Source organism: Coregonus clupeaformis, chromosome 39, assembly GCF_020615455.1.
Source record: "Coregonus clupeaformis isolate EN_2021a chromosome 39, ASM2061545v1, whole genome shotgun sequence".
Taxonomy (NCBI): Eukaryota; Metazoa; Chordata; class Actinopteri; order Salmoniformes; family Salmonidae; genus Coregonus; species Coregonus clupeaformis.
This window is the reverse complement of record NC_059230.1, coordinates 15,171,451-15,186,303: the sequence shown is the minus strand read 5'-3', so window position 1 is coordinate 15,186,303 and position 14,853 is coordinate 15,171,451. Positions and strand designations below refer to the sequence as shown.

The window sequence follows — 14,853 nt, the reverse complement described above, 5'->3', positions numbered from 1 at the left end:
TACGCACTTCATCAATCTTAGGGGGATTCTGGCATTTTGCTAGCTGAACAAATTCTCTCTGTCTGTCTCTCGCTCTCTCTCTCCCCTCCGCCTGTCTCTCTCTCTCTCTCTCTCTCTGATCTCCATCTGTCTCTCCTCTGTCTGTCTCTCTCTCTCTCTCTCTCTCTCTCTCTCTCTCTCTCTCTCTTTCTCCCCCCCTCTCTCTCTTTTCCTCTCCCCCTCCACTCAGATGGCCTCGTACCCTGGCGGGCATCACAGCCTTCATGCCCTGCAACAAGCTGGCGTCGGGCGCAGGAATCTACTCGGGCTCGGTGGGTGACGAGCGGCGGGCATGGCGTCGCTGTGACCGCGGGGGCCTGTGGGCCGAGGACGACTACTCCCGCTGCCAGTACCAGAAGGACGTCACCCGCGTCCTCTACATCATCAACCAGGTGACCATGGCACTCTGTCTGCCCATGTTTGATTTGCTCTCGTTGTCTGTCTGTGTTGTCTTTCTCGATCTCCTCTTGTTTTCTTTCTACAACTTATTATATTTTTCCTCATCTTTGTTTGTTTTCATCTTTCAAGTCTTTGCTCTTGGTCTGTTCTTTTTATCTCTTTCTTCTGCCAGTGTTTTTATTATTTTCACTCACATTTCCTCTTGATGCTTTCACCCTTGTGTACAGTCCTTTTAAATTTCTCTCTCTCTCTCTCTCTCTGTCTCTGTCTCTGTCTCTGTCTCTGTCTGTCTGTCTGTCTGTCTGTGTGTGTGTGTGTGTGTGTGTTCTAGATGCCTCTGAACATGACCAACGCAGTGATCACGGCCCGCCAGCTGCTCGTCTACACAGTGGAGGCCGCCAACTTCTCCGATAAGATGGACGTCATCTTCGTGGCTGAGATGATCGAGAAGTTTGGCAAGTTTGCTGAGAAATACAAGGAGGTGAGTCCCACTTCCATCTCACAGGCTCACCTTGTATCTCATTTAGGGATGAATAAGACGCACGCATTTGCATATAAAGACACACACACACACATACAGTGCCTTGCAAAAGTATTCATCCCCCTTGGCGTTTTTCCTATTGTGTTGCATTACAACCTGTAATTTTAAATTTATTTTTATTTGGATTTCATGTAATGGACATACACAAAATAGTCCAAATTGGTGAAGTGAAATGAAAAAAAAAAAGTTGTTTAAAAAAATTCTAAAAAATAAATAACTGAAAAGTGGTGCGTGCATATGTATTCACCCCCTTTGCTATGAAGCCCTTAAATAAGATCTGGTGCAACCAATTACCTTCAGAAGTCACATAATTAGTTAAATAAATTCCACCTGTGTGCAATCTAAGTGTCACATGATCTGTCACCTGATCTCAGTGTATATATACACCTGTTAGGCCCCAGTCTGCAACACCATTAAGCAAGGGGCACCACCAAGCAAGCTGCACCATGAAGACCAAGGTGGTCTCCAAACAGGTCAGGGACAAAGTTGTGGACAAGTACAGATCAGGGTTGGGTTATTAAAAAATATGAGAAACTTTGAACATCCCACGGAGCACCATTAAATCCATTATTAAAAAATTGAGAGAATATGGCACCACAACAAACCTGCCAAGAGAGGGCCGCCCACCAAAACTCACAGACCAGGCAAGGAGGGTATTAATCAGAGAGGCAACAAAGTGACCAAAGATAACCCTGAAGGAGCTGCAAAGCTCCACAGCGGAGATTGGAGCATCTGTCCATAGGACCACTTTAAGCCGTACACTCCACAGAGCTGGGCTTTATGGAAGAGTGGCCAGAAAAAAGCCATTGCTTAAAGAAAAAAATAAGCAAACACGTTTGGTGTTCGCCAAAAGGCATGTGGGAGACTCCCCAAACATATGGAAGAAGGAACTCTGGTCAGATGAGACAAAAATTGAGCTTTTTGGCCATCAAGGAAAACGCTATGTCTGGCGCAAACCCAACACCTCTCATCACCCCGAGAACACCATCCCCACAGTGAAGCATGGTGGTGGCAGCAGCATGCTGTGGGGATGTTTTTCATCGGCAGGGACTGGGAAACTGGTCAGAATTGAAGGAATGATGGATGGCGCTAAATACAGGGAAATTCTTGAGGGAAACCTGTTTCAGTCTTCCAGGGATTTGAGACTGGGACGGAGGTTCGCCTTCCAGCAGGACAATGACCCTAAGCATACTGCTAAAGCAACACTTGAGTGGTTTAAGGGGAAACATTTAAATGTCTTGGAATGGCATAGTCAAAGCCCAGACCTCAATCCAATTGAGAATCTGTGGTATGACTTAAAGATTGCTGTACACCAGCGGAACTCATCCAACTTGAAGGAGTTGGAGCAGTTTTGCCTTGAAGAATGGGCAAATATCCCAGTGGTCAGATGTGCCAAGCTTATAGAGACATACCCCAAGAGACTTGCAGCTGTAATTGCTGCAAAAGGTGGCTCTACAAAGTATTGACTTTAGGGGGGTGAATAGTTATGCACGCTCAAGTTTTCTGTTTTTTTGTCTCATGTCTTTGTTTTACAATAACAAATATTTTGCATGTTCAAAGTGGTAGGCATGTTGTGTAAATCAAATGATACAAACCCACCCAAAATCAATTTTAATTCCAGGTTGTAAGGCAACAAAATAGGAAAAATGCCAAGTGGGGTGAATACTTTCAAGCCACTGTACACACACACAGAGGATAGTAACACATGCACGATGAGGTGACTCTGCAGGCATAGGTGTAATGAGAAGAAATTGGGTCACTTTAAGTCGAACTACTGTAGATAATAGTTTGTCAGTGTGTGTTTACTGTGTTCAAGTGAATGCTCCCACATTGCTTCTGAGTGCAAGTGACAGTGTGAATCCTCAACTTACTGTATGCCTTTCAATCTTACTCCTGATATTTGGGGCTTTTTCCATTGACGTTATAACTACGTTCCTCATAGTTGAGACAAAGCAACCCTGTCCTGTTTAAATCCACAGAGGAATCAGAATGAGAGCGGATAAGATAGGATCTGGAATGAGGGATTTTTCCTGTGGGTGATTTGAGCTGTGGGGGATGGCAGAGCAAGGCCGGGTCAGGTTTCTTTGCCTGTTGGGTTTCCGTTGGGAAGGCTTTCAGTGGCGCACCTGGTTGAGACCTGTGCCCTCAGTCAGCACCAAAGCCTCAAAATTATTTTATTTCCACAGTGATGATAATAACATTGTTGTTGTTTTCGATTGATATGGCTGGTGTATGCATGTGCCTGTCTGTGGCCCTGCATGTATGTGCAGGTAACTGTTAGCGTGTAGTTATGTTGTTTCTTGGTGTGTGTTAACCCTGTTCTCTCTCTCTCTCTGTCTCAGTTGGGGGACGTGATGGTGGACATCTCCAGTAACCTGATGCTGGCTGATGAGCGGGTGCTGTGGATGGCTCAGCGCGAGGCCAGGGCCTGCTCCCGCATCGTGGAGTGTCTCCAGAGGATCGCTGTACACCGCCTAGCTAGCACAGCCCAGACCTACTCCACCGTAAGATCACAGTAAATCATGAGATCACAGTATATAATGTCCTATTACAACTCTATGGACCAAATCCTGAACAGCATTGAGGCATAAATGCGTTGATGTCATTGGGAGATGCACATGGAGTTGGACCACTGTCTGTAGATCTGTGTGTGTGTGTGTGTGTGTGTGTGTGTGTGTTACACTATTTGAATTTAAAAACCTGTCCTATCTTATTGTTCTTCATTTCGCCTCGTGTATTATTTTTCTCTATTTCCTATTATTTGTTCCCAGAATTCCCATAACATCGCTCTGGAGGCCCACGCCATCAAGGCGAGCAGCTTCAACGGCATGACCTGCACACTGTTCCAGAAGCTGATGCCTGAACGTGGCGGGCTCCGAGACCTGGGCCCACGCATAGACCTAGACGGCAACCCTGACCGCCAGCTCAGCTTCAAGTGTAATGTCACCAGCACCCTGTCCAGCCTCGCTCTTAAGGTCAGTACCCAGGAATGTCCATAAGGGAGTCAATCACAAAGTGCTTATAAAGTAACACAGCCTAGACTGCAAAGAGCAAGCAGCAGCAGTCATGTTCATTGTAACAGGCCTAATGAAGGCATCTGCATACTAAGTTCGATTTGCTCCTAGCAGAACTCGGCTAGGCGAAGTGAACTCCCTTAAAAGACCTTCGCTTGAAAAACGAGTACTGTTTGTCCATCTTGAGACGCCGTAGCCATTATACACTTCCTCAAAATAGTCAGAATTAATCTAAAATAACACAAGAAATCTGTCATTAATTTTGATGTTTTTGCTTAGTCGCGTAATTTTACATCTAACTAATCTGTTTGGTGCACTATTTCTCAAGTGAAACAATTTGCATGAAAATTAGTCGTCTCTCGTTGAATGACAACAAACACTTAATTGAAGAATCCTATGTTTACCAATCACCGACAAAGGGGCGTAGACTTTGGCTACCAAACTTCGGCTTTCCTTGAGAAAATGTTTTGTGTGCACGAACAGCTGAAAAAAAACCTTACCGAAGACCAAAACGGACCAAAACGTCACAAAATTTGTCATAATATATGCCCAAACTGTTTCAGATGGGAAACATGCAGACGTCTTTAATGAGGTGCATTGTCATGTGACGTTCACCCATAACACACATTAAAACAATGAACTGTAAGATAAAGCGTTACCCAGAATTCCACAATTATACTATACACTCAATCATAATTTTCATCTCAATGGGACTCACCTGTATAAATAAAGTATAAATGAAATTATAGAATAGAATCACCTCTCTTTCTCTCCTCAGAACACCATAGTGGAGGCGTCCCTGCAGCTCCCGCCCTCTCTGTTCTCCCAGTACTCTGTCCCTGGCCAGGCCGGCGACAACGTCTACAAGCTCCACCTGCTGGCCTTCCGCAACGGCAAGCTCTTCCCCTCCACGGGCAACTCCACCCTTCTGGCCGACGGGGGAAAGAGGAGGAACGTGGCCACCCCCGTGCTCCTGGCCAAGATAGGTGAGTCCGACATGGACCTTACTGTACCACTAAAGTATTAGATGGTTTTGTTCAAGATGTTGTTGCGACTTATTTTAATAGTGAATTTTACGGTATGGGCACCATAAATTATATTAGGAGGAATAGATCTTGATTTAAGCTTGCAAAGACTTGATTTAGGATCCCATCTGTAATTTTACATTTTATAATGTACGAAAAAGCTTAAGAAGTTTAGTTGTATGTAGTGAAAATGTGTGGCCATTATATTCTCTATCAATTACGTGCGAAATGGCAATATGTTTTTTGTTACAGCAGATTTTAGAAAATGTTGCGCAAAAAGGATTGATAGATGCATAAAGATAAGAACCAGGACATGTTTTGACATTCAAGACTAACGCCTCTCTCTCTCTCTCTCTCTCTCTCTCTGGTCAGATGGTTTCCCACTGCGCGGCCTGCGGATGCCGGTGAACGCCACGCTGCGGAGGTTTGCCCGCGGCACCGACGCTGTGCCCGCCTGCTGGAACTTCAGCCTGCTGGGCGGGCAGGGCGGTTGGCAGAGCGAGGGCTGCCGTCTCCTGGGCCACCACGACAACTTCACCACGCTCTCCTGCGACTCGCTCAGCAACTATGCCCTGCTCATGGTGAGTGGCCAGGGGGTTCCTGGCCTTTAAACTCAATGAACAAATGTGACAACATAAGGTTGTTTGTTCCCAACAAGGGCTATTTTCCTCAGGAAATGTAGTCAGCTTCTTGTTTTAGTTTCTTTCCATGATACTTCTGAGTATTAGGATAGTAATATCATGACAGCCTTACTTTTTTCGAGACATTAGCCTTTTCCCCCCCATCTGTTTGGGTTCACACTTTCTATATACACTTCCTGTTTAGTTTTGGCTCAACCACATGACAGTCTCCTGAATTGGCGAAATCGGCGTCTTTCATCAGGGTTAATTTGTTATTGTATGGCACATTGTCATAAGTGATGACATTTTAACATGCTATGTGTATCCCACAGGATCTTACTGGGGTGGAGTATTTCTCTCCCAGCATTGAGCCTCTCCACCCAGTCATCTACGCCACAGCTATCGTCCTGCTGCTCTGTCTACTGATTATCATCATCAGCTACATATACCACCACAGGTAACAGCTCTACCTGCATACTCATCCTGCTAGTAGAATCTAGTACAGTGTATACCAGGTGTATAAGATACCAAGTACCCATCTTACTAGTAGTACGGTATCTAATACAGTGTTTATTACCAAATGGTGGACTGTGACTCGCTTTTCGGTCGCAGCATAAGATTTGAGGCCAGAATGTTTCTTATTGGTTGGGTCACAATGCAAAGAAGTTTGAGAACCAATACTGTCCAGTCTCCAGTAAGATTTTCACCACTCCACAAGCGCATCTCTACCACTCCAAACTCGTTCAAAATAACAACAAAGATTTTGAATTAATCAAACGTACGAATAGCTACTATATTCTATGACAAATAGCTATTATATTTTATTCCCTGAGCTCAGCATTTATTTGCTGAATCTCACCATGTCAATTCTGCATGGTTGTGTGTCCAGGTCTGTCCGGATCAGCCGTAAGTACTGGCACATGCTGGTCAACCTCTGCCTCCACATCTTCCTCACCTGCGGCGTCTTCGTGGGTGGCATCAACCAGACACGCTACACCAGCATGTGCCAAGCCGTGAGTATTCCCCCTTACCACCCACCATAACCCCCTGGTGTGCCAGCCTATCTGCCTACCAGGCTGCCAGGCAGACTGCCAACCTGCCTTCCCGTGCCCAAAGCACCTCACAATTATGTGGGGATCTCAAGATGTTGTGGAGAAAGATGTGCCTTTGGCAACGTAGTGTGATTCTGGATTTGTGGCGGAGTCCCGGCTCACCACCCTTCTCCCAAAGTGTGCACTTGCACACTTGCCGTCATAGATTGAAATGCATTGGATTGGCTAGAGGGAGTTTACACCATTTGTTAAATCCATGATGAGGTGTGCAAGTGCACACTTTGGGAGAAGGGTGGAGAATCGGGACGCAGTCTATCTCTCAAGTATAGATTTCTACTTCAGCTGAAGGCAGTGTAGCACCCCCTGCTGATCTGCACTGGGTTCTTTCATTAATGCATTGTCCCTCACACAAAGGGCCTGGTTGGTAGAGAACATCTGGGGAAAAACCTGTTTTCCACCTGGAATAAAGGATATCGTACAGCTAGTCTCTACTTTGTCAAGGAATTTAAACAACTGACTATTAGTACAATAACATTTTATGAAGTAAATGTGTATTATTTTGCTCACAAATTATTTGTGAAGCATCTATGTAGCGCTTATGTAGAATTTATGAATGCTCTATAAAGCCTTCATATAGTACAGGCAATATATGGAAAGATCTTTCACGTTTTCATAAAAGCATGAAACTTGGTACACTTGTACAGTTTGGGGCACTGAACCTTTTCACAATTACATTTTTTGTTGAAAGTGGGACTGAGATGTATTTTAATTTTTTTTTTAGGTGGGCATTATTCTGCATTACTCTACACTGGCCACGGCTTTGTGGGTGGGCGTGACGGCACGCAACATCTACAAGCAGGTGACTCGCAAGGCCAAGCGCTATGAAGAGCTGGACGAGCCCCCGCCCCCTCCACGACCCATGCTGAGGTAAAATACTACAGTTCCCACAATGTACTGTTATGAAAAGGCTTGGTCATTATACCCAATGAAAGTCCTGCCTACTTCCTGATTCCAGTCCTGTACGGTTTTTGAATGGGCTTCAAGCTTATTTAATCAAATTCATGAAATCGCAGTCATATATATATATATATATATATATATATATATATATATATATATATATATATATATATATAAATTGGATTCATATTTGTGCATTGATTTGCTCGTACCTGATGCCTTTTATCAAAATATTTGACGCTCAATAAGTAAGTCACATCGGCGAAAGTTACAAAAGTATCATTTGAACTACAACTCCTGAAGTCTAGTTCGCAAGCTGGAGCGTGCTTGCTCGAGTTGAGAACTCACAGGACGGTAAAAACCCTTTAGTTACAGTCCATTTGATGTGTTTTATATTAGATTACACTGTGGCTTTTTTACTGAACATTGTCAGCCAGTACTTAAAAAAGAAAATATACTTTCTTTGTAGACCGGCAAGCTGTTGAAAGTGAGACATATACAGCTGGTGGGAGTTGTAGTTCAAGTGTGTAGTTGAAATGAATTTTCGGCTTCATGCTTCGTCTTGGCCGTCAAATACATTGAACACCGGCATATGGTAAGTAAATTCACTCGGAAACACATATACATGTTATATGACCGCGTTGTCATGAATTTGACGATGCAAATTTGAAGCCAATTCTTATCCTACAAAATGAGGAACCAGGTAGTACCACTTTCATGGCAGATAGCGAGTCAGACAAAAGTGTGTGCTCCCTTTACAAGGAGCTGCTAATACTATTAAAATATCTTCTAGAAAGGTTTCTCTTACCTCTGTGACTTGTGGAGGGAGAAAGGTTGGTTTGTGTTGTTGGTTTCAATTCCATCACATGGTGTCAGTATAGAGGCCTAAAGCACACATACCACCTCTGCAACCAACTCACCACCAATTTGATCTCTTTCACAAGAAAGCAGGCCCTAATAAGTGATTTTTCCACTACCTTTTCCTACCAGGTTCTACCTAATAGGCGGAGGGATACCGATCATAGTCTGTGGCATAACTGCAGCCGCCAACATCAAGAACTACGGTAGTCGGGCCAACGCGGCATAGTAAGTAGTGCCAGTCTGTCACATTGTATGGAAACCAATTAGTCCTTCTACTATACTGTGTGTTTATGGAAATTCTGTTACATTTGATCTCGCCAGAAGGCTTCGTGTATATATAGAAAACTATACCCAAGGGAACTCGCTTTTTGTTTTCGACTGGCCAGAATGCGTGTGTGCAGGGATTTATGTAAATAACAACTATTTAGCGGGGATAGGAAAAGTTCTGAGTCCCTGTGAAGTTCTGAGAACCCGATTTAGGAGCGCTATTTATAGTGTGTCGGCACCTCACGTCTGCTGCCAGTTTCTCTCTTTCTCTTATCTTTCTCCCTCTTTCTCTCGTTCTCCTGTTCTCTCTTTGTCTCTTTCTCTCTTTCACTCTCTTCTCTCACTCTTTTCTCTCAAATCTGCTGCCAGTTTCCTAATCTATCGTTCTCTTTCTCTTCTCTTTCGCCCTCTTTTTCTTTCATTCTCATGTTCTCTCCCTTGTTCTTGTTCTCGTGCTCTCGTTCTCTCTCTCTCTCTCTCTTCTCTTTTATGGTGGCAGCTGTTTGGGTTGCATAAGCGCACTGAGTAATTTGGAAATCTGGACCTGGAAGTCTTTGGAGTTTAATTAATTTGCGCTACCGAGACGAATGGAACCCGCCCCGTGGAATCTTCTGGAACAGATTCTCTGAGAATAGGAAAGCAGGATGTTTAATACAAAGAGACTCAATGCGTGCATGTGTGTCTTTACCTGATTTAATGAGATAAGGGGTTGAGTCAAACTCATTATATATTTTTTAAAGGTTGGACCACATGAATGTGTGGCACTTGACTCATCCAGTGACTCATTATGCAAAGATTTGTCATGGGTCGTTCCACCAATTCGGTGCCTTTTTGAAAAGTGTAACCTTTTGATTTCACCTCATTTTAACATTCTGTCATAAAGAGCATATGCTCAACTTCTTAAAAAACATGTTTTCCCACCTCCAGAGTGAGAAAAAGACTAAGTGCCTATTAAATGCCAAATAAAGTAACAGGGTTGATGATTTCATCTTAAATCGGCCATAAATCCCCTTGTGACATGGGGAATGGAAGCTTGTTGTGTGCAAATAGGAGTGGCAATTGAATGCAATCTTCCCCCCAAAATGAAAATGTTAAAACATTTCTAGCCTATCTATCTATGGGTAACAGGGTTGACATGTTATGCTCAACCCGCTCAGTTTTCCACCAGAAAATGGCCAAAAAGAGAACCAGCTCACCTGCTTTAACACTATGATTTGACTATTAGATGTTCAATGTTTCTTTTGCAATAATAAAAAAAAATTATGATTTCACCATTAAAACAAGAGTTCAGTTCACGTAACAGGGTTGACCTTAAAATGAGGGACAGACGTAAATGAATCACTAATCACAAGAAATAAATGATTCTCTCACAAATTACTTTGTCAAAGCAACAAAATAAGTAGAGCTTTACAATAATGGTGAAACTTGGAGACATTTGGGGGTTAAGAGGTTAAAATCTTGACATGTCAAAATGCAGAATTTTGGCACTGTAACCAGTCTTTTTATTTATATAAAAACATCTGATTTATTGAATTATCCATGTGGTCTATATTAAAGGGCAATTCATTTAATATAATAGGCTTTTAACATTCAGTATTGGTGCACAATTTCTACTTAAAATATCAAATGCACTCTTTTTGTGGCACGACCCTCATACACGTCATATGGCTCTATTGCCAACATATGTTTTTGCTGATATATCAACACCACCGCATACTACATTTGTGTGAATGATCATGTGCGTGTGTACCACATTTACATAAATATTTACTGTATGTTTGTACTGATGCCTTCCCCCTATATGTGTCTCTCAGTTGCTGGATGGCGTGGGAGCCCAGCCTGGGGGCCTTCTACGGCCCTGTCAGCTTCATCGTCTTCGTGGACTGCATGTACTTCCTTAGCATCCTCCTCCAGCTGCGACGCCACCCCGAGCGCCGCTACGAACTCAAGGAGCCCGCCGAGGAGCAGCAGCGACTGGCGGTAGCGGGCAGCGAGGCCGGAGACGTCCCGGCCACCCTCCTCCACCTCCACCCCCAGGACACCTCGTCCTCCACAGTTTCGGCTCCTCACGCCGTGTCCCTGTTGGCCTTGGAGAACGAGCATACATTCGCGGTGCAGCTCCTGGGCGCGGCGGCGGCTCTGGGGCTCTACGCAGCGCTGTGGGTGTTTGGCGCCATGGCCGTGTCCCAGGAGAGGCCGGCCGACCTGGTGTTCTCCTGCCTGTTTGGTGTGGCGGCGCTGGCCCTGGGTGGCTTTCTAATGGCGCACCACTGCGTCAACCGCCAGGACATGAGGCGCCACTGGGCCCAGGCTTGTTGCCCTGGGAGACGGGCCTACTCGGCGCAGGAGGATGCCCTGCTGCCGCTGCCGGGGGCATCCACGGCATCCGCGACTGGGTCGGTTGGTAGGGGCAATGGCGATGCGGCCAAGTGTGCCCACAGCAGTGCTGAGTCATCGTGCACCAATAAGAGTGCCCCCAGCATGCGAAACTCCGCCCAGGGAAGTAAACTGACCAATCTGCATGCAGAGGCGGCACAGAACAAGTCCCTGCCCCTACTACCCCTGCCCGCGCCGGCCAATGGCGCAGCCTTGCTGGACAACAGCCTGACTGAGCACTCGGTGGACAACGAGATCAAGATGCACGTGGCGCCCGTGGAGGTGCAGTTCCGGCCCGTCAACAACAACAACAATCCCACCGCCGCCACCAACGGACACGCGGGCCGGCACCACAAGAACAGGGCGCGGTCCCACCGGGCCAGCCGACTTACGGTGCTGCGCGAGTACGCCTATGACGTGCCCACCAGCGTGGACAGCAGCGTGCAGAGCGCCCCCCACAGGCGGCATCGCCACGAACACCACGACAGTCAGCAGGCGCGGAGCAGCCGACGGGCAGCCTACATGGCCTACAGGGAGCGCCTCCAGAGCCAGATGCAACAGGACAGCAGCGACGCCAGCACGTCCCTGCCCCGACCCTCGCGCTACGCCGACAAGGGAGGGGGCAGCACTAGCACCCTGGGCAACGGGGCTGTCGGAGGAGTTGGAAGTGGAAGTGTAGGAACAATAGTAGGGTCAGGAGGAGAAAGTGAGGGGGTTGGGACTGCTGCTTCCGTTACGAGTAAAGACAGTAGTAGCGTAAAGGAGCCCAATAACACAGAATTGGTGGAGGGCCGGCCCAAGTCGTACGGGCTCAACCTGGCTACACAAAACGGCACGCTCAAAGACAACGGGCAGAACATGCCCTTAATCAACACAGAGAGCTCGAGCTCGGCCAACATAAAGACTGGCTTATGGAAACACGAAACTACCGTGTAGCGAATGTTTTCTGCACCAAAGACTGCATATCACGTGCTCTACCCTTCAACTGTGAAATTTTATTTTCTACTATAGTTGCTTTTTAGATTGTGTATAATAATAAAATAAATGTTATTGGGAAGAAAATGTATCTGAAAAATAGTCACAATATTTTGAGTTTGTGAAAGTCTGTGTTTTGGATGCCACTCGTCTGTCTCTGTAGTAGACATTTTATAAATGGTCTATTTTTAAATAATTTAATCCCGATTGGTTACGCTGTTCTCGAGTTTTGTACGTGAAACTGCATGGTCTGTACCGTTACCCTGTGCATATCCATTGGGCGGATTCTTTTTTATTTTCTAGTTTGTTTCAACGTAATAAACCAAACGTTTCTAATTCCATTCACCTAATTGAAAGTCTCTCCGCTATTCTCGGTTAACTTTGACCGGCATATTTCAAGAGTGCAAAGGTGAGTCGAAGCATCTTGGTTTTCAAAAGTTCCCATGCTGTCAGTGGTTCCTTGACAAGCTCGTAATTGGGTTTTTGGTGAGCTCTGTGTCCTGTCATTTTTACACTCCTTGAGAGGTCATGCTTTAATTGTGGTTGAGGTCTTGGTTAGTATCGATTTAAAAAAAAGTATAATTATAAAAATCAGTCCAGGATTTTATACAGCACACTGTGTCCTGGAAGTTTCTGGGGGTCCACTGGCTTGCCACGGCAACGCCTGCAGTGATTGACAGCTGACTCTCAGGCCAGAGTCCATGTCACTGTCGGCAATGAGAGGAGAGGATAATTAGTGCAGTGCATCTAAACCTCTATACCTCTCCCCCTTTCCTCTCCTCTCTGTAGCATCAGCACTTTTTACAGCTGGATATCCCTGTGAGGAGGAGTGAAGAGAATGATTTGACGACTGAGCTGTACTTTACCTCCAATGTGTTGGAGAGAGATGGATTCCCATCCTTTAGTCTGCTAGGTGAATCCCATTGTCAGTTATAATGGATTGATATCAACTATGGTCTTAATCCATTGATTAGTAATCCCCCTATAGGGCCTAGGGGCAATCCATGCTGGAGGATCTGCCCTAAATGTTTACTATACGTTTGACAGTCATTTATTTGACATACTACACCTATTACGTATCAACCTGTCCTTTATTCAACTTTTGTGTAAAAAGAAAGTACACTTGTGATTCATTAAAAAAAGACTGACTACATGTCCCAGTCACAAAGGACACAGCAAAGAAAGTAAAGCCATCACTCAGATGTTTATGCTAATGATGCAATACAAAGCATACTTCAGGCAGGCAGAGATGTATTACCCAGCCATCTTGGAAGTGACAAACTGTAATATGGCCTTTTGAATAATGTATTGAGCAGTTATGGCTTGATTAGTGTTGGCTTCAGTGATTCCCTCCAGTCAGAAGAGTGAGCTTCAAATAATGACTGTTTCAAGGAGTCGATCCCATCTGTTAGAAAGTTAACTTGAGGTTGACACTTTTCTGTTTTTCTTTCTTGAGCTAATCAAGTCAACCAACAAGCTGATTTCAATCTGGTTTGAAATCACGCAGACACCTCGGACAAAAATGTATAAATTAAAGATCAGATATTAATAGTCAATTGCTTCCCCAAATGTCTGTTTTAGAACTCGGCAAAGGATATCCAATGCTTCCAGGACTGTAAAAAAAGTAGTTGAGAAACTTCAAATGGTGACCGCTATAATGAGATGTATAAAGTAATATCGTTTTTTGTCATCAACTATGAATGCCTAAGAGCGTGAACAACCACTACTTCTTATGGGCGGCGAAGGACAGTAAAGGTCAGACGAGTGATGCATCTTTTACATTTTCCGATAACTACCTACCTTGCCTGGAAGAAGCATCTGGCTTTGTTGTGGAAACTTGCCACAGGAATTAAGATTGATACCTTCTGCAAAGTCATGCCATCTGTGCTAGTCACAATTTAGCTGGCTCGAACTGTCTAGAGGAAAATAAATATATTACCTGGAGCGTCCTAATTACCTACAACTTCAGAGGCCTGAAATATAGATTAAAATATAAATTAGCAACCAGCGTTTCTAATGATTATGGCAGTCTCAAGCCATTGTCTTATTACATGTAGCAAAATATGAATCATACATTGAGTCTGGTACTTTCTAATAATGATTGATAATATGGCATCAGATCTTTTCACATCAGATATTTTTCTGAGGTGATCTGATTGGTCAAAATACCAATAAGTGGCAAAAGAGATCAGAATTGGGCTGCCTGTCTAAACGCAGCCATGGGGTGCATTTAGTTTACACAGCACTACCACATAATCACACTCCACACCCCCAGATGGCTGTCAATATACTCTCAAGGCTGAAGCAATCTGTTGAAGTCTGTTTGGTTTGGGTAACTTCAGGAATCCACGTGGTGGTGAGAGTTGATCGTTTGGTGTGCTCCTGCACATGGAGGCCATTTGGACTGATGTGGAAGACCATGCAGTCTCTTTGATGGAGCTTTTCTTTATTCTGTGTTTTTAGTATTTTCAACTAAATACAACCGAACGACCAAACAATGCTGGAGATGGCCAGCCTAGATGGTCAACGCTGCCGGTCTAAGGTCAGAAACTGAAGAAGGTAAGCTGTCTGCCTTAGGCCTCTAGATGGTTGGTGCTATCCGGGTTCCTTTGGACGTCCCAACCCTAAACCCTTACCTTAACCATTTTGCATTTCAACTTAAATGGGGTAGGGTTGTCCCAAGGATCCCAGATAGCAAGGACCCTAGACATAGTAAGCATATGC

The 14,853-nt window shown here is 44.8% G+C and overlaps 1 protein-coding gene across 1 annotated transcript in view; it reads left to right on the top strand.

Annotated features, from left to right (window-relative positions):
* Positions 1-12,470, top strand: part of LOC121554283 (adhesion G protein-coupled receptor A3) — a 49,049-nt gene extending 36,579 nt beyond the window's left edge. Inside the window, exons 9-19 of the mRNA XM_041867765.2 lie at positions 230-431; positions 770-919; positions 3,322-3,483; positions 3,751-3,954; positions 4,772-4,979; positions 5,391-5,599; positions 5,971-6,095; positions 6,528-6,651; positions 7,472-7,617; positions 8,641-8,736; positions 10,593-12,470. Of these exons, the coding sequence (XP_041723699.2) occupies positions 230-431; positions 770-919; positions 3,322-3,483; positions 3,751-3,954; positions 4,772-4,979; positions 5,391-5,599; positions 5,971-6,095; positions 6,528-6,651; positions 7,472-7,617; positions 8,641-8,736; positions 10,593-12,090 (3,124 nt within the window). The 3' untranslated portion in view covers positions 12,091-12,470. The remainder of the gene's footprint in view (positions 1-229; positions 432-769; positions 920-3,321; positions 3,484-3,750; positions 3,955-4,771; positions 4,980-5,390; positions 5,600-5,970; positions 6,096-6,527; positions 6,652-7,471; positions 7,618-8,640; positions 8,737-10,592) is intronic.
* The last annotated feature ends 2,383 nt before the right edge of the window (positions 12,471-14,853 follow it).